The sequence below is a fragment of the Cricetulus griseus genome, chromosome 4 (assembly GCF_003668045.3).
Source record: "Cricetulus griseus strain 17A/GY chromosome 4, alternate assembly CriGri-PICRH-1.0, whole genome shotgun sequence".
NCBI lineage: Eukaryota > Metazoa > Chordata > Mammalia > Rodentia > Cricetidae > Cricetulus > Cricetulus griseus.
In genome coordinates this window covers 194,316,393-194,340,431 of record NC_048597.1, presented here as the reverse complement: position 1 = coordinate 194,340,431, position 24,039 = coordinate 194,316,393, and the positions used below count along the sequence as shown (strand labels likewise).

Genomic DNA, 24,039 nt, shown 5'->3' with positions numbered 1-24,039 from the left:
CAGTCATAGTAAATCCCAACTGTCAACCTGACAATATCTAGAATCTCTTAAAAGGCAAGCCTGGAGACACAACTGGGAGGGGTCACCTAGAAAAGGTTCATTGTGGTGGGAAGGCCCACCCTTAATGCCAGCAACACAAATGCATGGGCTGAGTGTGGACTGCATTAGAAGGAAAGAAGGACTGAGTACTGGCACTCATCCAGCTCTGGTGCCTGACGGCAGACGGCATGTAACCAGCTTCCTCAAGCTCCTGCAACTATGACTTCTCCAACATGATGAACTGCATGCACCCTTGAACTGTGAGCCAAAAATACATCCTTCCTTCCTTAAGTTGCTGTTTGTCTGGGCAATGTATTCCATCCAAAAGAAAAGTACAGCATCACCCTTTTAGACTACTTCACTACAAATGATTATGTCATCTTCAATACCCTTCCCCAGGACCCACTGGTAAAACAGGGCTAAATTGGATCAATGTGCCCAAAATTACTATCACCCACTGGCACTCCAAGTTCAATTTCACCCTCTCACCTGAGGAATAACAGTACCCAAAGTATCTCTCAGCTACTCACTACACATCCAGAAATACCTCCCACTAACTTTTCTAACAACACAAACACATCTCAGCACAAGCCTTTAATCCCAGCACTCGGGAGGCAGAGGCAGGTGGATTTCTGTGAGTTCGAGACCAGCCTGGTCTACAAGAACTAGTTCCAGGACAGCATCCAAAGTCACAGAGAAACCCTGTCTCAAAAAGAAAGAAAGAAAGAAAGAAAGAAAGAAAGAAAGGAAGGAAGGAAGGAAGGAAGGAAGGAAGGAAGGGTAAAGTCATAAAAAGTCACATAAAGATGGGAACTACAAAGGGTGTCTGGATCCTGTACGGCGCTTTATTGACTTTGAAATTTTTAAATGTTAATGAATAAAAAAAAGTAGCTGCTGATTATGTAAACTGCTAAATTAAACAACCTATATATGTTAACAATGTCAACTTTAGAATGGAAGTCAGAAAATATGTTGCACTGGGGGAGAGGAAACAAAAAGATACCGATTTGTTAACAAAAAAGACCCGATTTGATTGGGGAAGACCTCATGAAAATCTTGGCTAAAGGCATGAAGGTAAAAGCCAAGAAAAACTACAAGACAGGGGACACATAAGCTGATCCCTGTACGTGGGAACAGCTTTGAGATTGGATGAGACATGATAAATATACATGGCTACAAAGTCCTCATGTCTTACTATTGTATGCCATCTTTTTATATGGCATGGATAGATAAATGTAACTTTACATTTTTTAATGAGCTGTATAGGTACAATACCTTAACAGTAGAAACACGGCCGGGCGTTGGTGGCTCAAGCCTTTAATCCCAGCACTCGGGAGGCAGAGGCAGGCAGATCTCTGTGATTTCAAGGCCAGCCTGGATAGGCTCAAAGCTACACAGAGAAACTCTGTCTCGAAACCAAACCAAAAAAAAAAAAAAAAAAAAAAAAAAAAAAAAAAGAAGAGTAGAAACACATATACGGAATAATAAAAATAACCTTAAATTTGTATAAATATACAAAGATTAAATAGCTATAGTTACAGTTTTCTGTGTTACCAAATTCAGAAAAATAAAAACTTACATAAGAGATGTAAAGTTTATAGGGTTGGGAAACAAAAGCTTAAGTTGTTGACCTAAAACAATATTTTAAGGTCTAAAATGATATTTTTAGGATGACAATATAAGTTATAATAAAAAAGGCATATGCCAAATACAAATGGACTGGACACTATAAATGCAATTCTTACCTGATAATTGTTCTTATTGTATATAGTTTTACCCTGTTAGAGTTAAAACCTTTCCTTTAAAAAAAATAATAAAATTTTTACAAAACTTTCCTTTTTATTTAGACAAGGGGAAATGTTATGGGATATTTGCACACTGTGTGAAGATGTGTTGCTGTGATTGTGTAATAAAAGCTGAACAGCCAATAGCTAGGCAAGAGAGGATAGGTGGGACTTCTTGGCAGACAGAGAACTCTGGGGAAGAAGAAAGGCAAAGCCTCCAGTCAAATGATGGAGGAAACAGGACAGTCAGCACAGAGATGAGGTAATGAGCCACACAGAGTCCGTAGATTAAAAATTATCGGTTAATTTAAGTTATAAGAACTAGTTAGGGCCAAGCAGTGGTGGCACATACCTTTAATCCCAGCGCTCAGGAGGTAGAGGCAGGTGAATCTCTGTAAGTTTGAGGCCAGCCTGGTCTACAGAGTGAGTTCCAGGAAAGCCATAGTTACACACAGAGAAACTCTGTTTTGGAGGAAAAAAAAAAAAAAAAAGAACTAAGCTAAATCGTAAGCTAAAGCTGAGCTTTCATACTAATAATAAGTCTCTGTGTGGCTATTGTGAGCTGGTGGCCCAGGGAAAATCCAACTACAGCTTTCTCTGTTGATACAACATAGGATGACTTCACTCAGGACCTTAAGCCTACTCTGTCTTGTTTCTACCTGAAAAACAATGTTCCCGTGGTCTTTGCAAAGACAAGCCCTTGTCCCAGTCCACTGTATAGCTTCAAAGTCACCTATTTGAAGTTGATCCTGGCCACCAACTGAAGCAGTCCCTTTTCCATGTGAAGTCAAAGCAGATGAATGACAGGCATTGGCAGCACACTCGAAGGGCAGAGAGTCGGTCTCTTCACTAACAGCCATAAAACTGGAAGTTTTAGCACTGTCTGTGAGGCTTTCAAGTCAGACACAATGGGGCTTGAGAGTTGATTCTGCTCTTTACCACACTTGGAAAGGCCACAGACAACTCTGAGCCTCAATGTACAATGAACATAATCCCATCTAGCTCAGGTGATTATGTAAAAAGATAGCTGACGGATGCCCACCACAACACCTGGATAAAAGCAATTCCTTAATAAGGGAGGATAGTGTCAGCACTGACAGGAGAAAAGACACAGGGAACAGCTTTCCAAAATATGCACAAAGAAATACTCAAGTCACACAAGAACATAGACTAGTGAGCAAATGTATGGGGAAAGAGTCCTCAGCAGAAGTGAAGCAAACACCAACACAAGGGTGCGTTCCTGGGATTCCCAGCATTGACCCTAACACATTCTTATATCCTCTCCTCTTACACTTAAAACACCAAACATCTTATACAGACTATGTGTAAACAGGGGATTTTAAAACTCCTTTAAGCCATTCATGTTTCTGAGAGAGAACTCTAATCTCTGGGGCTCTATCAGGAGGTGGGAAGGGGGGTTACATGGGATGTATCTATCTGCATATTTTATAACACTATGAAACTTAACAAATGCATGACGGTGGCTATTAAAAGTTGCCTTTTACTGAGTTAGTGCTTCCAAGTTGCCACATACTGTGTTAAATATATTAGTGACATTCTTACTCAGCTCTTAGCTCCCCCTCCTTTTGAAGTAGCTATTATCATTAATCCCTTAATCATACAGAAACAGAGGCTTGTAGATCTAATAACTTCAAAGTCTCAGGTGGTAGGGACAAGACCAAACTCAAGAGACCCTCACTACTGAATTCTACCGGTTATCAAAACGCTACAGCATTATAGGAAAGTCTGTCTTGAATGAACTTCAAGGGGCTTAACAGCATTTCCCGTGAGTGGTACAATCACTATTTTTTACTTTTTTCTAAATTATGCCTTTTAACTGTAATACCCTTGTACCTTCTTTATAGTGAAAACATAGAGACATGACATCACTCGGGTTTTAGTAATTTCACAATTGTGGAAGAGAGAATTAGAAGACCTGTGCTCTATTTCTCTATTACTAGGCCAAAGTTTCTTTGCTGTGAAGACAGTATTGAAGGCTAGGAGGGGGGAAAAAATCAACTGCAATTCATCTTTCTAATCTACTATTTCACAAAACTGGGAAGATCGGTAAATTATTTCTAAATGCTTTTGTTGCCTTATGTAGAATGGCAGTTCTGAGGTCTAGATTACTAGACTCCAAACTTTGGAGCTACCTGTCAACTTATATCTTGTGTACTCTTGAATGACCTGCTTCAAGGTTTCAGGCTATCTAACTGCAAAGCAAAAAATTAAACCATGACCTATCACATGAAATTAAAGCTTGTCCTATCAACCAAATGAGTTGAGGAATGCAAATTTCACCAATAGCAGCAAGCTCTCAACAATTACTTTTCACAAGCAAAGACAGGCTTCCAAAAACACCAGCCCCAGCGTGGGAGCAGTCATTAGACAAGAAAACCAGACAGGTGTCCTTACTGACTCCTGATATTCTGCAGATAGACCTTAGGCGATTACACAAAACTTGCAGGGGAAACAGAGTGTAAGAAAGGCGGACAACAGGAGCCTGGCCCGTTCCTTCCACTTGCTCTTTCCTGTCACTTGTGTGCATTACCTCTGCTGGGCCAAACGGCAGCAGAGCCCAGCAGGAGCTCAGTATTGGGTTCAAATAGAACTCTGGATTCTTTCCCATATCCAGGCAGAACCTGTTTCATGACCTTGAGAAAATTAAATTCCACTATTTACTCCCTACGTTTACTCTTCCCTTCCAAATGAAAAAAAGAAGAAAGAAAGAAAGAAAGAAAGAAAGAAAGAAAGAAAGAAAGAAAGAAAGAAAGAAAGGGAAAGGAAAGGAAAGGAAAGGAAAGGAAAGGAAAGGAAAGGAAAGGAAAGGAAAGGAAAGGAAAGGAAAGGAAAGGAAAGGAAAGGAAGGTAGGAAAAGGTAGGAAAGTCTTTTTCGGGCTGCTGCCTCAAGTTGGTGACCCAATCCTGGCAAGGTAACACCTAAGGGGCCTGATAAGGAAAAGCAGGACTGAAGCTAAGAGAAAAGAAGGGCGCTCTTTGGACACTTTTTCTGCACCCTCGGGCCCTAGCAGAAGTCAGGGTGCCTCTCACCTATCTTGAAGGTGCCCGGAGGCAGCATCTGAAGGGAAGAGTCACCAAGAAAGAGCAACAAGATCGCAAGCCGACCCGAGGCAGGGATGGACCCGGGATGCAGGGAGGTCGCCCGGTCTCACCATACTGCAGGGACTCCGGGTCCGGCTGGAAAGTGAAGTGGGCCACCCGCCGCTTCTGGGCCGCGTCCTCGCCTCCGGGTTGCAGGAAGCCTTGCACCAGCCCAGCGCAGCGCGGTCCGCACCACCGCCGCTCTGCTCCCGCAGCTCGGAGCCGCAGAATCCCGGCCGCCCGCGAAGCCACTGCCGCCATCCCCGGGTCTCAGGCACCGCAGCCCACGCTGCCGGCAGGGAGGGCGGAGCTGCATGGCGGGCCTCCTCATTGGGCGGTTTCGGGGGGCGGGTCCGTGAAAGAAACCAATCGGAGATGGAATTTCGGGGGCGGGGATGGAGACGCAGTGACCTGGAAGCCGGTTCAGACGGAAGCTAGACCTAGGGCCCTGTAGCCTGAGATGCGCGGTCCCTGAAAGTGGAGCCGCCCCAAATTCAACAGCGTGGAGTGCGGTGTTACACACCGCGACTGGCTGTGTTGGTATCCAGTATCATTTTTACAGTGTCATTTCCTGTAGCTTTTTCAATTTTACAATTATACTTCCTCCTGTGTTTCTCATAGTGAGTGCGGGATGGTAAAGGTTAGTGATTGCTGGGACAGGCATTGGTTTCCAGTTTCAGAAAACTGTAGAATCCCTGGGAAAGCCTTCATTAATTTTGAAATAATAAATATAGAAATTTTTATTGATTTTTGTTTTCCCCGATTTAGATAATAGCAAAAAAAAAAAAAGTAAATAGAGATTTCTGGCTTCAAATCCACTAGGAATTCTTGCCCAAGTACAGCAGAAATTACCTGGTGGCCTTACTCTATGTAAGTTAAAAACCTGTAAAAGTTGAATAGTTAAATTAGACAAAATAATCAGCTTTATAAATTTTATTTTAAAATATTCAAGTATTTTAAAGTATATATCCTCCTTGGTTATGAATTGGCAGGTAGCCATTTAAAAAAAAAAAAAGAAAATCAAACACAACAGAGACAAACAAAGTGTGTCAGCCACAGGAAGATTCCAGAGTGGAGGAAGGATTCTGGTGACAGACTGAGAGAAAATGAAGATGAAGGACCCAGGAAGGATCATTCCTCTCTTAGTATGTGAGACCTTCAATGGCAGAGAAATGTCATCTATTGCTTGTCCTGATGAGACTTTCTTTGTGAATTTGACACAAGCCAGCAGGGTCATCTGGGAAGAAGAAACCTCAATTGACAAGATGTTTCCATTAGATTAGCCTGCACACAAGTCTATGGGGCCATTTTCTAGCTTAGTATTTGGTGTGAGTGTCCCAGCACACAGTAGGCTTGCTACACTTGGGCAAGTGGTCCTGTTGCGTAAGCAGGAGAATACCACAGAAGGGGAGGAAGGACTGGAGAAGGCAGAGGGGTCGGAGGGATCGAGGCGCAGTCTACAAAAATCAACTAAGCAGGGCACATGGGAGCTCACAGAGACTAAGGCAACAATCACGGAGCCTATTTGGGGCTTATCTGGTCCTCTGCATATACATTATGGTTGTGTAGCTTGGTGTTCATGTGGGACTCCTAACAGAGGGGGTGGTGAGCATCTCTGCTTCTTTTGCCTATTTTGGGGACTCTTTTCCTCCTACTGGGTTGCAAAGTCCAGCCTTAATATGAGGGTATGTGCCTAGTCTTATTGTAACTTTCTATGCCATGTTCAGTTGATATCCCTAGGAGTCCCTCCTGCTCTCTTTTTGGAGGGAAATGGAGGAGGAATGCAGAAGAAGGAAGGTTGTGGGAGGGGACTAGGGGGGATGAAGGGAGTGGAAACTGTGGTTGGGATATAACGTATGAGAGAAGAATAAAAGTTTTTTAAAAGGCCCTTTAAGTCACATTAATAAAAAGGAAACAGATGGTTTTAAAAGAAAAAGGAGGAGGAGGCCAGCTGAGAAAGCCAGAAGAAGCAAGCCAGTAAGCAGCATTCCTTCATGGCTTCTGCTTCAGTTCCTGCCTCCAGGTTCCAGCCTTGAGTTTCTGTCCTGATTTCCCTGGATGATGGAATGCAAGCTATAAGCTAAAATAAATGCTCCCCTCCCCAAGTTGCTTTTGGCCTTGGTGTTTTGTTACAGCAATAGTACAGCAATAATAACCAAACTAAGACAAAGATATTACTCATGAGAAAGCAAAATCGCATAGCTACCTTGGGAGACATCCCAGCCCTGTGAACTGAACAGCTATCAGATATGTGGACCTTCCATTTATAGCCAGCCACTGATGGGTTAGCTGGACCTCAAGCTGTGAGCAATTCTAATAAGTGTGTGTGTGTGTGTGTGTGTGTGTGTGTGTGTGTGTGTGTGTGTAGAGAGAGAGATTCATTCTATAAGCTCTCTTATTCTAGAGAACCCTGACTAATACACAATCCAACCTAAAAAAAAGCAACATAACTATGCAATTCCAACTATATTACATCCTAAGAAAAGAAAAAGATGGTTAAAAAATCAGTAGTTACCAGGGCAAGGGATAGATGAAAAGTTAGAGTACAAAGGACTTTCAGGGCAGGTAAAATATTCTCTGTATTATAATGGTGAATAAATGTCATTATACATTTTCAAATCCATTCAGTCTATCACCACAAAATTAGACCCTGAGGTAAATTACAGACTTTGGGCAAAAATGCTAGATCAAAGTAGTTCTTCGGTGGTAATATTGTGCCAGTGTTGAGGATCAGTGTTGACTGTTGGGAAGGCTATATGTGTACAGTGAAGCAAATAAGAATTCTCTGTACCTTATCCTCAATTTTTCTATGAATATAAAAACCATCTTAAAAGATAGAAGATTATACCAAGAAATGAATGGCTACTTCTTCTAAGATATGCCAGTTGTCACTAAACATTTAAAAAGTATTCAATATCATTAATCATCATGGGAAGTCAAAACAAAACCAAAATGAGATACCATTTAATGTCATTTATGATGCCTAAACTTAAAATGAATCTAAACCCAGTGTTGGTGAAGCTCTATTCGCTCCTGGTAGGAAAGCAAAATGGTGAGGTTGCTAAGGAAAACAGTCTATCTCCCACCCAGAAATATTAAAATAGTTAGATAATCCATCAGTTCCACTCCTAAGTTTTATGTGACCATGAGAAAAGAAAAATACATGCACAATCTGCTAACAGACTTTCACAGTGGTATTATTATTATTATTCATAATGGCATATAATCAACATTATTCATAATGGCAAAGACTGTAAGCAGTTCAGCAATCAATCAAATCAAGTGTGGGTAAATGAAATGTGATACAAAAACAGAATGTTAATTACTTGGCAAATAAAAAAAATGATGTACTATTACATGGTTCAATCTCGAAAGCATGCCAGAGAAAAAGAAGACAGAGATTAAAGAACATAAATCATTCCGTTTGTATGAAATTTTACACATAGGCAAGTAGACAGAGGTAGAATGTAGATACATGGATTATAAGAGGTAGGGAGAGGATAATGAGGAAGTTACTGAGAATGATTTTGGATTTTGTTTCTTGGGGTGAAAAAAAATGTCTTGATAACTTTTCTATTGCTATGAAGAGACATCATGATCAAAGCAATAGATAGAAGAGAAGAGTTTATTGGGGGCTTGCTTACAGTTTCACAGGGTTAGTCCATGACCACTATGGACAGGAGCATGGCAACAGGTAGGGAGCCATGGTACTGGGGCAGTAGCTAAAAGCTCACATCCTTATCTGAAAGCACAAGGTAAAGAGGGAGAGAAACAAAAAGAGAGGGAAAGAGTTAACTAAACCTTTGAAACCTCAAAGCCAACCCCCAGAGACACACCTCCTCCAACAAGGCCACACCTCCTAATCCTTCCCAAATTGTTTCAACTGGCCAGCAGGTATTCAAATATATGAGCCTGCGGGGGTCATTCTTATTCAAATCACCACAGAAGTGTTCTAAAATTAAATCATGGTAATGGTTGTACAACCTTGAGAATATACTAAAAGCCATGGAAATTAATCTGTATGGATTAAATTCAGTTTCTCTCTCAACTAAGCTCATGTGGAAATCTAATGCATTGATACAATTCTAAAAGCCAGGCCTTTGAGAGGTGATCAGGGTATGGCAGAGCCCTCAGGGAAAGATCGGTGTCACTATAATGAGAAAATTCTTACTCGGAGAAATGGACTAGTTACCAGAAGAGTGGAATGTTACACAGGGAGTTGGTGTCCTTGGTTTTCTCTTGCCTCTCTCTCACCAGGCAAATTCTTTACATAGTCACTTGCTCTGTTATTCTCCTACTATGATAAAAGTAACATGAACCCTTTACAAGAAGCTAAGTCGATGCTAGTGCAGTACTCTTGAACCTACAGAATGGAGGTAAGCGTATCCATCTTATGATCCGGTACACAAAGAAGGAAGGTTCTAGAGAGAAGAGCACTCTTGTGGACATCTGACACTTGACTAGACCTGGCAGGCTCCAATCTTAATCACTCAGAAAGAGACCTTTCCAATATCCCTTTAAACAAACATTTTTTCCATCTATCCCTTTGTCTCTCCAGTAGTTATCCTTGGATAACATTTTATTTTTAAAGACTTTTGTGTTTTTACTTCATATTACCCTTCTTACATTTATCTAATTTTGTTCATACATTTTTTTCTTTATTTGGCAATGAGATGTTTTTATGTCTGCTGTACTTTTCCTTTCTTCACAATACCATTCTCTATTCCTCTTTACTTTTAGTTCCTTCCATTCTCCATTCTTCCCCCATCCCTGTTTCCTTCTCATATTTCATTCATTTACTCGTCTTAGTTTTATCTTAGTTTTTATCATGATAGCACACTTACATTTCTTTTGCCATTTTCTATTCTAGTGATCATCCGTTGTGTGTAAGCTGCTTGAATCAATTTTAAGGGTATTTCTACATTGTGTTTGCTGTGATGTTTTGCTACCACAGCAGTTTGTTTTCTTCTTTCTGAATGTGTGGTAGTTTGAATGTAATTGGCCCCCATAAGCTCATAGGGAGTGGCACTATTAGGTGTAGCTTTGTTGGGATAGGTATGGCATTGTCGGAGGAAGTGTCACTGTGGAGCTGTGTTTTGAGGTCTCGTATATGCTCATGCCAGCCCAGTGTCTTAGTTCACTTCCTGTTGCCTGTGGGTCAAGATGTGGGACTCTCCGTTCTTTCTCCAGCACCATGTCAGCCTGCATGCCACCATTTCCCACCGCAATGATAATGAACTAAGCCTCTGAAAATATAAGCCACCCCAATTATGTTTTCCTTTATAAAAATTGCCATGGTCAGGGTGTCTCTTCACAGCAATAGAAACCCTAAGATAGAGGGTTACCAGGAATTGGGCTCTCCAGATTAGACTAGTTACTAAGAAGATCCTAAACCAACCTGTAAGACATAATCAAAACCAATACATGCCACATCGCATACAAAAACACAAGAAAATGAAAAACAAGCAAGGCAGCACATGAGGTCATGACTTCTCCGTTCCTGAACCCAAAGATACAGAAATCATCAAATCCTCAGAATTCAATATCTTCTTCTAAAATAATCACTGACTTCAAAGGTTAAAAAAAAAATAAGTAAGCGATGTGAAAGAAAGTCCCCAATAAAGAAGAGAAATACATCAGTAACCTGGGTAAGAAATTCAGCAAGAAAATTGAGATGGAGGGGCAGAAATTTAAGAAAGTAAAAGCTTGGTCAACTAATAAAAGGAGTGGAAAGTATCGCCAGTAGACTATAGAAAGAAGACAGAATACCATGGATGAAAGACAAGCTTGAAGAAACACGACACTCAAACATCAATACAGAAAAAAATTAGACCAGTATGACCTCAGGATTCATCTACGGTTTGACCAAACAACTAAACCTAAGAATCCACAGGATATAGGAAAGAGCTGGGATAAACGCTAAACACATAGAAAAAGTATTCAATGAAATTATAACAGGAAATCACCAAAAATCTAAGGAAAGACACAGACATCCAAACACAAGATGCATTTGTTACCCCAAAGAGACATGACCAGAGAAGAATGTCTCCATGACATATCATAGTCAAGAGGCCAAAACCACAAAACTAGGTCAGAATAAACAGAGATGTGAGATATTTTGATCACGTTCGGACAATAAAGTTTGCTTTGAGTCAGAGGGCAGATCTAGCCACAAGCTGACCACAATTAACCATAGAGGTCTTGGATTTAGGACAGATAGGAGACAGGAAGTAGTAAGGCAGGCTGAGAGAGGAACTCAAGCCTTTTGGAATGGAAGAGAGAAGAGGTGACTGGTGCCTTCCCCACTTCTCTGATGATGCAAGTTCTTACCCTGATATCTACCTCCTGATACTTTATTGATAAAGAATGATGAGATGAGCACTTCACCTGGCATTCCAATCTGGGGCTGGAATTTCCACATAAGACCTGACAAAGCTTTAAAAACAGGATTCTAAACACACAAAAGTGGAGTCAAGCTCAGTTTCTTGGTAACTGTCTTTTCTCAGGTGGACTAAAGAGATGGCTTCCTGGCTCAGTGCTGGCAGCAAAAACAGGTGCAGCTCTAAGCTACAGAACTCTTAAATGAGGTTTATGAGCAGCAGGTGGCACACTACTTCCCAACAACTCCCCAAAGTTAGGGCAGTGAACACGGCTTCTGCTGATATCTCTGCCACGAAGCGAACCAACTGAGGGAGAAGCCAGCTGCCAGAGCAGAGGCAGAGGCCCTACACACACCACTTAGCAGTTTAAAGTCTCTTGCAGTCAGAAAAGCTTACAGATGTTCAGTAACGACAGATCCAGATGGAAAAAAAAAAAAAACCTCTAATCAGGATACAGTGGTTTAAAAATGTACAAAGGCTTGGGAGAGAAAAGAAAAAGGAATACATATAGTGCGTGTGTGTGTGTGTGTGTGTGTGTGTGTGTGTGTGTGTGTCCTTTAAAAGCAAGTGAAGTAATTGGAAAGAAAAAAGCCACATAAAGTTGGAGAGTCCAGATCTGTATGTTATTGTATAATATACATATATATATATTTGACTGCTAATGAATGAGCAATAACTGCTAATAAAAAAAGAAAGCTGGATTATGGAAACTGCTAGATTAGACCAATTTATATATTTTAAAAATATCTTGACTTCAAATATTAAGTCAAAGGGTGTGCTGCTTTTGAGGGAGAGGTTATGCTTTTATTTCCACAGTAAGTGAGAAGCTATGGATTCACTCTGGGTTAATGAAAATCAGGTTTGAACAGGGAAAACCCCATGGAATCCAGGCTACAGACATTAAAAAAATAAAAATAATCCTAGAAGAACTACAAGACACATAACATATAGTTCCCCTGCTCAAACATAAAACAAAAAATCACCTTTAACTGACTTGTGCACTCCACATATTCCATATGTGTAATGTGCGTTAGCTTTAAAAGTTTCTGTATTTCAGAACAAGGGGACAAAACACCAAAGAAAACAGTTGACCCAAGTGATCCAACATCTCAAAATGACTCTGTTACAGTCTTCTCAGAATTATGCATACAAAACAGAGTTAAGGCTGCTGGCTGAGATGATCAAGCCTCACAAACTACTCCAGTCAAGACCTAACAATCATCCTGGTTTTCTCAAGGTTCTCCCAAAAGATACCAGTGCCCTCAGACAACAGGAAGTAGCCTAAATATTGGCACCCACATTCCCAAAATATTGGTTATGGAAGTTTGTTATCACTTAAGGGAGTTGGTTATAAGTTGTTATAGGTAATGGTCAGAAAAAAAAACTGAACAAAAGGAGATTAGATTCAGAGATCCTGTTCTGAATAGAAAAATGGGGGATATGGTATAGAAATGATAGGATAAAATGATAGATTATTGAACCTACTTTAATCCAAAAAACAACTATTAATCTCAAAATAGTTTACATTGGTATGGATTTTGGTTTATTGATACAAATTTAAAGTTAATTTTGTTATGTTGTATGTATGTTTCTACTCTTGTTTGAGGTATTGTGCTTAAACAAGTTGTTGAAGAATGTAATGCATAATTAAGAAATACAGATTAATAGCCGTCCATAATAGTCAAACATAATCATGTCAGGTATGTTTTCAAGGTCACACACACACACACACACACACACACACACACACACACACACACACATATATATATATATATATAACCTTTCATGACAGTGAGACCTGTCTTCTCCTGGCAGCACCAATTTACTTCAAAGAAGATGATAAGCATCAAAGAAATTACAAATGGAGTTTACTTTCTTTATGGCAGAAGATAGCCATTGGGCATAGAGACTGCCCTTGCCTCAATTGCTGACAGTATATTATCCAAACTGGACCAGCAGGATAAAAAAGAAAGTGACTGCCAAACTTTGCCAAGATAAAGAAGGACAGTCCTTCAAATTTCTGTGCTTCTCAGAAATGTCTGTCAGATATGCTAGGTTTGTAGCCCAAAGATGGATACCCCAACATTACAGAAGAGCATAGGGTGACTGTCCAGGCAGCTAGATTTCTCTGTCATTAAGTAACCCTTCTGGAGTCTTTGATAGAGTTAAAGACTAAATAATTAGGCTTAAAGTTTTCCAGTTATGATAAAAGGTAATTAGGTATACTTTAGACTCACAAAGATAAGATGAACAATAGAGTATTTTCTCTAATTCTCTAGGTGTAATTTTGCCAAATACAAATGGGCTGAATATTATAACTATAATTCTTACTTGATAACTGTTTTTGTTGTATATAATTTTACTATGTTAAAGTTAAAACCTTCCTTTTTAATTAGACAAAAAGGGGGAAATTCAGTGGAACAATCTTTGTACAGTGTAAAAATGTATTACTCTTGTTGGTTAATAAAGAGCTGACTGGCCTATAGCTGGGCAGGAAGAGATTTGGCAGGAATTCCAGATTAGGAGGATTCTGGGAAGGACAGAGTATGAGGAGTCGCTAGGTAGATACAGAGGAAGCAGGACATGTAGAAAATGGGGTAACAAGCCATGAGGCACATGGTAGAACTTAGATAAGAAATGTGGGTTAATTTAAAATGTAAGAGTTAGCTAGTGCCAGGCAGTGGTGGCGCATGCCTTTAGTCCCAGGACTTGGGAGACAGAGGCAGGCAGATCTCTGTGAGTTCGAGGCCAGCCTGGTCTACAAGAGCTAGTTCCAGGACAGTCTCCAAAGCCACAGAGAAACCCTGTCTCGAGAAACCAAAAAAAAAGGAGGGGGGGTTAGCTAGTAAACAACCTGAGCTATTGGCCAAGCATTTACAATTAAAATTAAGTCTCCAAGTCGTTATTTGGGAGTAGGTGCCAGGACAGGAAAAGAAATATACCAACTCACTTCCAAAGGCAGAACCACATCAGATCTCTTTCCAGCAATCCTAAAAGCCATGAAAGCATAGAATGGCATGTTTCAAGCCCTGAAAACGAATAACTGCCAGCCAAGATCCAACAAGGACCAAGGCCAACTTTGAAACTGACAGAATAAACAGGAAAAAGCAAGCTTTCACTCAATGTAAATAATGTCTAATTGGATGTTCTGTCTTGAGAAGTAATAAGTTACCCACAAATAACAACAGCCAAGCAAAGCTTGTGGCATGTACCTCACCAAGGCATGTACCTCACCTACGACCTCACCTCCAGCTATCTGAGAGGCCACAATGGGAGGAAAACAAGTTTAAAGTCAGCCTAGGCTACACAGTGAGACCCTGGGGATTAAATAAAGAAAGAAAGATAGACGAACACTGGAAATTAAATAAATAAATAGAGAATAGATGAACAGTATCAGGGCAGCCTCCAGGAGAATTTATCTAGGTCCTGCTAATTTTTCAATGCTTTTGTTATTTCTGTTTGCTTTTTTATTTTGGGCTTTATCATTTTAGTCATCTGAATCTGCTGTTCAGTATATGCATTGAGTGCATTGCTTGTGCCAGGCACTGTGTTTTTGCCAACACAGTTGTAAGCCAACCCATGCATCTGAGCCACCTATCCCACCCAATGTATAGGAGCTCCCACTACCACCAACCTTCCCATGCATCTCAGAAACCTCTCTGCATTCTTATGTCCTGTAGGGCTTCAGGGTGGATGGTGGTCAGTTCTCCAGGCATCTGACTCATCCTGCTCACACAGAAACCATAAGTGCTCTCACTGCAGAGGTGGTGTCCTTCAAAGTGGTATTTTCTGCAGTTGGTGCTTAGCCTACAAGGAAGATTTAAGCAGGGAGGTGGGGACCTCCTCTCCAAATAGTAGTTCTGCCTAGGTATATGATCACTGTTTCAAGGAGACATGTTAATTTGTGGACACTGGTGATTGTTTTAATTCCAACGACAATTTGTGAGTACTGCCAGATTTATAAAATCTTAATGAAAATTAATGCTTATACAATAATTAATACTGAAATCAAGTGGCATTTTTGATTATGACTGCCAGCCAAGATTGCTACATCCAGCAATGTCAACTTTAAAATCAACATCTTACTTTTTTACCTCCTACCCACTGATTTCGTTTGAACTAGCTTGTGAGGGTGAGGAAGACCTAGTGGGGAGCAGGGTGGAAAAGGAGGGAAGAGCACGGGACCAAGTAGGTCATGGTCACCACTAGTGACTCCTGACAACTTCCCCACAGAATGTAAAGCCACCCCAAGGCCAAGGTGAATAGTCATTCCCAAACTTTGTTTCACATTAGAGGCCATACAGTATCCATGCCCCCTGTGATATAAGTAAATAATAGCAATAAAGTTCTATTCCCTCCATTTTTTATTCTTTGCACCTTTGGGAACTGAACCAAGGCCCTTGCACATGCTAGTCAAGTGTAAAACCACTTAGCTTTATCGCCAGCCCTATTCCCCATTCGATTAAGAACTCAAGGATATTGTATTTTCTCAACCAACTGACATCAGCCACAGCAATGAGATTTGTTTTGCCAATGGATATGGACATAGTGTATACAGATACTCCTGGATAAGAAATGGAAAAGCTAGGAGTCAATTCTCTGTGTTCTCTTCTTCTGCCTCATCAAATAATAATGTCTCAAAGACTATGGCGTCCACCACATGCTCTATGCAGTCTCCCTTGTCTGGCATGGACCAGGAGTAAAAAGAAATTTTTAGATGTGTCCCTGGATTGTGCTTTTTTGTTTGGGGTTTGGTTTGGTTTGGTTTGGTTTGGTTTGGTTTGGTTTGCATCAAACATCGTTTCTCAGTACAAGCCAAGTCCTTTACCTGTTCAGCAGACCTAATCTAGTGTGATCTTTGAGGGAAAGTTCTCAGTAATATACTTAATGACAGTAAAATCTCTATAATATGGTACATTCATAAGGCCACACATAACTGCAGATTTAGATTATTGAGGACTCTGTTTTGGTTTCACACAGTCTTTACATTTTAGAATCCCCACACTGATGCCACTCTCCCGTTTTGACAAGAGGAAAATACCTTTGGTCGGCATAGATCCTCAGAATGAACAGGCTCTTTCTGCACCCGTGCTACTGGTGAGAAAATAAGACCAAAGAAACTCATTGACTGACTTCAGTTTGGCAGGATAAAGCTTTCCAGTAGGTGTGTTTTAGCTTCCAAAACCTGTGCTGCTTTCCAATTTAATTTTGTAAGGTAATCCCTGAGAACTTTGTTCAAATGTTAGATGACCTAGGCCTCCCACTGAGAAATTCTTACTTATTGGGCCCAAAGTAGAGAAGCATATTTTTAGAGTCTGCTTGTCATAGGCAAATCTGTAAATACCTTCAGCCTTTTCACACACTATAATGTATTCTCCCTACACGAAAGATTAGCCATGGCCTTCTCGAATCAGTCTCTTAACATTTGGAATTATTGGGTCACAACTATGGAAATAATGTCTCACTAGGTTAATGGCTTCTGGAAATATAGGATGAACAACATGAATTAAAGAAACAAACCACTTCATAAATAACAGAAGCAAGAACACCTCCAGAGATGCAGGAGACGATGCGGGGATGGTGTTAGAGAATAGTTAGTCTCAACTACCTAATCTATCTTTGACTGACTCCCTTGAAGATTCAGTTTCTGGGAGAAAACTTGACTGCCCTTAATTGCTATTTCCTCACTGGGGAAAGGAGTATCCTACTGGCAAAGACTATATTCAAGGTGAAAGCACCCCCAAAGAATAATTCAGGGAACTACTTCCCACCTAAGAGGGAACTAGCAATTGGAAGCTCAGACAAAACGGCCAAGAAACCACTCTGATACACAGCACCTATACAACCCACAGTGAAAGTCCTTCCTCTGACACTTTATCAGGGGCAGCAACCATGTCACTAGTGGGCTACTCTCTACCCTTTTATATATAGTGGCCTTCCAAATTCGAATCACTGACAGCGTCTATTTAAAGCTATTTTTAAGTGTTTAAGTATGTGTTTATCTGTGTGCCTGGGTTTAAGTGTATGTGCACAGATGACAGGACAGATAGCCAAGGGTCTAGAGAGGACATCAGATCCTCTGAAGCTGAAGTTATAAGCAGCTGGGAGTCACCTGATGCAGGTGGTGTGAACCAAACTGGGGTCGTGTGCAGGAGTAGTAGTCACCATTAATAGCCAAGCTATTCTTTCACCCTTACACCTTCTCTTAAAAAAAAAAAAAAGTAGCCTTAAAAGGAAGCACTTAAACATGTATAGTTTATATACACTCCATAGTTAAGGTTGTCCATGGTATACAAACTATAAATTTGTGTATGCAGAAAAGATAAACAAACCCAGTGGTAAGCATCAAACAAAGTGCATCATAAGGAACTTTGCTTAGAGGAAGAGGGTAAAATGAATAGTCTTCTATTTACTGAATGAGCTAAACCCATGCTTTAAAAGTCACAACAATTTTTAAACCCTATAAGGTCAGAAGGCTTTATGAGTAAATTCTGACAAAAATTTAGAGAGGAAACAGTGCCAGCTCTACTTTCAAAACTTCCAAGCAGTCCAGGAGTAGTGGCACACACCTGTGATCTCAGCACTCAGGACGTGGAAGCAGAAGGATTGTGAGCTGAAATTTGTTTTGAGCTATTTGATGAGGTCAAGGCTAGCCCAGACTACCTAGCAAAACACTCTTATAAAAAACAAAGATATTAAACATGCAATAACATTTGCTGACTCGTTTTGTGATGACAGAATTGCTCAGATATTAAAATCATGTAACACGTTATAAAAAGAAAAACTAGCTGGGCAGTGGTGGCTCCACGCCTTTAATCCCAGCACTCAGGAGGCAGAGGCAGGTGGATCTCTGTGAGTTTGAGGCCAGCCTGTATGTACAGAGTTACATGGAGAAACCATGTCTTGAAAAATCTAAAACTAAATAAATAAAAAGAAAAACTAAGGCCTTTTCTTGTAAATATACATATAAAACTCTTTGACAAAATGCTAGGGAATAGAATAAAGCAATACATAAGTGCAATTTTATGGCCAAATAAATGCCACATTTGTTTAATATTTTAAATCAGTCCACATGTTTATTTATATTAATGTAATAAAAAGTCAAACTATGATCATTTCAATAGGAACAGAAAGAGAATAAATGACTAAAGCAAAAAAAAAAAAATTGGCTCCCAGCATGCACAGTGGGTAATTCTTGCATCATCCTCTGGCACCGGCACACAAGTGCAGATACACAGATATATACATAAAATAACATCAAAATAAAAAGGAAAATACACAAGCATGTCCTAAATAGTGAAGTTTCAGTTATTGAATTATCAGTGGTCTCATAAGATTATAATGGAGGTGAAATTTTTCTATTGCTTAATGATGTCTTAGTTTTTGTAATGTTGTAACATAACACTTTACTCACATGTTTGTGGAGGTGCTATGTAAACAAACCTACTAGACTAGAATACAGTTATGCACAGCACATAATCCTTCATAGTGATGACAAACAACTGTGTGCATAAGATATTATACTGTAATCATTGTGGAATATAGTTATGTAAAACAAAACACAGTACCATGCCAGCAACACACGTCCTTGATGGGGGATGTCCTTCTGTATATATGTTTCCCTTATTGATTGATGAATAAAACACTTTGGCCAATAGAGGCAGGAAGATAGGCGGAACTAGAAGATGAGGATAATTCTGGGAAAGACAGGCAGAGAGGCTGCACAGAGGACACCATGTTGCCTCCAAAAGGAGTAACAGGTCAGGGCATTCTCCAGTAAGCCAAGACCACATGGAAATACATAGGTTAATAAAAATTGGTTAATAATTAAAACAGAGCTAGCCAATAAGAATCCCTAGCCATCAGCCAACAGTTTTATAATTAATATACATCTTTGTGTGCTTATTTGGGTCTGAAGCAGCAGGACCTGGTGGGACCAGAAAATACAGCAACACATCTTCATTGCACTGAGGCCACAACAAATGACTGACCTATGCCATCTAGATTTGTGTATGCACACATGATGTTCACACAATGCAGGCATTCTCTAGTGATGAATTTCTCCAAATGTATCCCAGGCATTAAACAGCATGAAACTATATCATGCAGACAATAACTATAAGAAAGGTAGAATGGATGTAACAATATCAGAAAAACTAAACTGCATACTAAAAGTTGCAACACATGAAGAGTGATATTTTAAAATAAAAGAGGGGTTTTTCAATCCATCTGAAAATATAATAACCATAAGCATTCATGCACCTAACAACAGAACACAAAAATACATAGGCAAATATTTCCAGAAATGAGGGATCTATTGGAAATTTAATAGCAATAGTAGAACCTCTAATACTTTTCTTTCAATAATGGATAGAACATTTAGGCAAGAAATCAGCATTGAAATCAAGGACTTGAAGAAAACTGAACACCAGTTAGACCTTTTAGGAAATACTCTTCTTGAAAACAACAGATGATCTCTAAGATGTTAATTTAATAGCTTATTAAATTAACACTGTGTGTTAAGGCCACAAAACAAGTCTTACTACATTCAAAATAATATAAAATGTGAAGCATGCCCCCTAAACACAATGAAATGACGTCAGAAATTAATAACAGAAAGAACTTTGGGAAACTCAGGAGTGTGTGAGATTAAACAACACACTCCTAAATGATGAAATTGAAACTAGAGAATATTTTGTCATGAAGGAAAGTGAAGACACAGCACATTTAAACTCAGCGCATTTCAACAGCACAAATAATATTGAAAGGAGAATGTATGGTTGAAAATGTCCCACTTAAAATAAAAGCAATCTCTCGGACTGGGGTAATGGCTCAGCCGTTAAGAGTACTGGCTGCTCTTCCAACAAAGCTGGGTTCAATTCCCAGCACCCACATGGCAGTTCACAATTGTCTGTAACTCCTGATCCAGGGGATCCAACACCCTCACACAGACATATATGCAAGCAAAACACCAATGTACATAAAATACAAATAAATAATTTAAAAGTAAAAACAATCTCAGAATTCCTTCCTTAAAAATAGGAGAAAGAAGAGGAAAAACTAAGCATAAAGGGACCAGAAGAAAGGAACCAGTAAAGTTTACAATGGAAGTTAGTGGAAGACAAGAGAAAAGCCAATGAAACCCAAAGGTAACTTCTTTGAAAATATATTTAAAAAAGAAAACTTTCACTAGAAATAGATGGATAGATACATAGATAGATAGATGTATCAAATTACTAGAATCATAAATGAAAGAAAGAAAATGATACCAAAGCCGGGCGTTGGTAGCACACGCCTTTAATCCCAGCACTAGGGAGGCAGAGGCAGGTGGATCTCTGTGAGTTCTAGGCCAGCCTGGTCTACAGAGTGAGTGCCATGATAGGCTCCAAAGCTACACAGAGAAACCCTGTCTCAAAACACAAGAAAGAAAGAAAGAAAGAAAGAAAGAAAGAAAGAAAGAAAGAAAGAAAGAAAGGCAAGAAAGGAAGGAAGGAAGAAAGGAAGAAAGAAAGAAAATGATATCAAATACAAGACGATATGTCTGGCAAGAGGGCTCGGAAACTAAAGGTGTTTTCGATGCAAGCCTGAAGATCTCATCCCTGGAACCCAACCACATGGCAAAAGGAAAGACTCAACACCACTCAGTCATCCTGTAACTTCCCCCATGTACTCAGGCATGCACACATGCAAAAATAATAATAATAAAATAATAGTAATTTTAAATTTTTAAATATAAGAAAATAGAAGAATCAAAAGCAGTCAATAGATGAGCAAATGTAGAAGCTATCACCTTATTTTCCTTTTTAATACTAAAAGACAGATGCCTGTTTTAAGTAAAATTTATTATAACCTTGTGTTGTAAGGGTTCTAAATGTAGATGTAAAATATGGGACAATGTTACAAATTCATACAGTTTAAGGCTCTCATTGTTTCTGTGAAGTGGTGGGACACACAATCTAAGTCATTGGTAATATGTTAAGAATGATGATTACTATCCCGAGAGTAACCTCCAAAGACCTTTCAGGAGGCACAGATAGAAAGACAGTAGAGAAATGAAAATGGAATATTCCGTTAACCGCAAAGAAAGCAGCTGTATTAAAGGATTATTGATAACATTGCCACATGAGGGGCTGAAGAGATGGCTCAGCCACTAAAAGCTAGACTCACAACCAAATATATAAAATTGCTACATGAGATAAATTATCTTATAAAAATTGCTACACGAGTGATCTAGAATAGATTATTACTGTATAGAGGCAATGAACGGTAACTGTCTCATGGGTCAGTATTACAGTCTCTGGCTGTGTGACCTTGGGTATCTACGTTAACCAAGAACATTAAAACCCACCAAGATAGATGCCATGAGGATAAGGTCATACACTGCCTAAGTTACTAGAACACAGACATTTCTCAATAAGTATTTATCAAATTAGTTCATTAACAGGCAAACAAATACAACAGGTTTTTACATGTGCCTGGCCCAGGGAAAAAGCCTATAAAATATTATCCATGTATTTCAATTTTATTAAAAATCCACAAGTATCAACCAGATATAGTGGTGCATGCCTGTGACTTTAGCTGAGGCAGGAGAATCACAAGCCCCAGCTCCAGTGGGACAAATAAAAAACCCTCATGAATGTAGGCTGTAGTAACTTGCAAAAGACGCCAGGTGGCGTCAGATAATAAAAATTATTAGCACTTTATAATCTCCAGGAGGCAATGGTATTATAAATTGCAAGCTTCATGAAATGTTAAGATTTAGATTTGCTAAGTTGATGTAAAAATCTCAAATGTTTTTTCATTAATTCCCAGTTCAGGGTCAACTCCGTACGGTTTATCTATCTTTGCCCCCATCAAACAGCCCAAGGCCCACACAGTGCAGCCTATTTTGTTTTAGGCTCACCACTCCCAGCAAGGAGGCATTAACACTGGGTAATGGATGAGAAAACTGAAGCTTAAGGTCAAAACTAGGATTCTTTTTTGTTTGTTTACAATGACAAGCACCCTCCGTTCCCACACTCCACACCTTACCACTCAGATCTGTCCCAATGGGACTTTCCTACCTTTGTGAACCAAGGTGGCCAATGACATGTGTTTCCTCTGACCCAAGGTAACTCTGTGAGGTAGAGAGAGTCTTATTATTTTCCAGAAGAGTAAAACAAAGTTCACAGACGCTTGATCACTTTGCAAGATGCACACCGGATTCAAACCCAGGTAGTTTGAATTCAGTGCCTGACTTTTTGTTTTGTTTTGTTTTTTGTTTTTTGTTTTTTTCGAGACAGGGTTTCTCTGTGTAGCTTTGGAGCCTATCCTGGCACTCGCTCTGGAGACCAGGCTGGCCTCGAACTCACAGAGATCCGCCTGCCTCTGCTTCCCAAGTGCTGGGATTAAAGGTGTGCGCTACCAACGCCCGGCCAGTGCCTAACTTTTTGTCCATGTTGACTTTCATGCGAAGTCAAATCCTACCTACAACGGAGTGGGATGGGCTAATAAGTATTCAGACAGGACAGAAAGGAAAATTCAGAAACAGCTCCTAGCATACCTAAGTAGTGATGGGCACACAGGTGGCATTTCAGATCTGTGAGGGTGATCTTTCCAACTGACTGTCCCATGACAGCATATTTACTTCATTCCACATGCCAAGCCCCAACTGGTCCAAAACTTTTATTTTAAGTAAACATATATATATTTTGTAATATTACTTTTATTTAAGTAAATATATATTTTTAAGTAAAGATATATATATATATATATATATATATATATATCTTTACTCACATTTTCTGGCACTTTCATAGATGTATATATCTTAAACATATCTCCGCTAATTCCTCCCTTCATCTCCACCTGGCCCAGTATATCTCCCCTCCAATTAAAGTCCCCTTTACCTCGGTTCTAACAATTCCCTGAGTCCAGGTACTGCCGGGTTCTGTACGGGTTCATAGGCAGCCTGCCACAGACGGCACCTCAAAGAAAAGCAACCCTCCCTCCTGTGGCAACCACTAAACCAATGGCTCCTCAGCCAAGGCGGAAACTCAAGGACCCTTCCCACTGTCATGCTGAAAGTTTTAACTAGCTTAGCTTAACCCTGTGCCGGGCTAGGTCAATGTCCAGAGTACAGCATGTCACAGCAGCCCTACCCACACTCTGCCTCTTACATTCTTTCTGCCCACTTTGCTGAAAAGTTCCCTGAACCTTGAGGTGGGAGAGTCAATACAGATTTCCCATCTAAGGCTGAAGACTCACAGTCTTTTCTTTACAGTGCTCAGAACAGTTCTAAAGCTCTTCATTACCCATCACCCACTAATTTGAGAAACTTCTCTGACCAAGGTTGAGAGTTACATTCACCTATGGATAAAACCACAGATATTTAAAAGGCCTTTGACAATATGACCATTTAGTAAGGCATCAAAAGCCTTTGGTCTCCAGAGCGAGTGCCAGGATAGGCTCCAAAGCTACACAGAGAAACCCTATCTCAAAAAAAAACAAAAACAAAAACAAAAACAAAAACAAAAACAAAAAAAAAAGCTTTCCCCCTTGGACCTATGACTTCCCCAGCCCATGTTTTTGTTTTTTGGTTTTGGGTTTTTTTTTTTTTTTTTTTTTTATCATGTTTACACCGCCAGGCATGAGTTCTCTCCTGTGGCACAGGCCTGGAATTCAATCAAGGGCACAGTTGGTTGATACCATAAACAATCTTGCCACTATTGCGCCATCCTGACTGGCAGGAT

At 39.8% G+C, this 24,039-nt stretch overlaps 1 protein-coding gene across 6 annotated transcripts in view; it reads right to left on the bottom strand.

Moving 5' to 3' along the window:
• Bckdhb (branched chain keto acid dehydrogenase E1 subunit beta) overlaps positions 1-5,225 on the bottom strand; it is a 177,793-nt gene extending 172,568 nt beyond the window's left edge. For 4 of the 6 annotated variants that reach the window (XM_027411032.2, XM_027411031.2, XM_027411030.2 and 1 more), the window contains exon 1: positions 4,997-5,225. In XM_027411032.2, the coding sequence (XP_027266833.1) occupies positions 4,997-5,186 (190 nt within the window). In that variant the 5' untranslated portion in view covers positions 5,187-5,225. The other 2 variants (XM_027411033.2, XM_027411034.2) reach the window with 2 other exon arrangements.
• Positions 5,226-24,039: the final 18,814 nt, after the last annotated feature.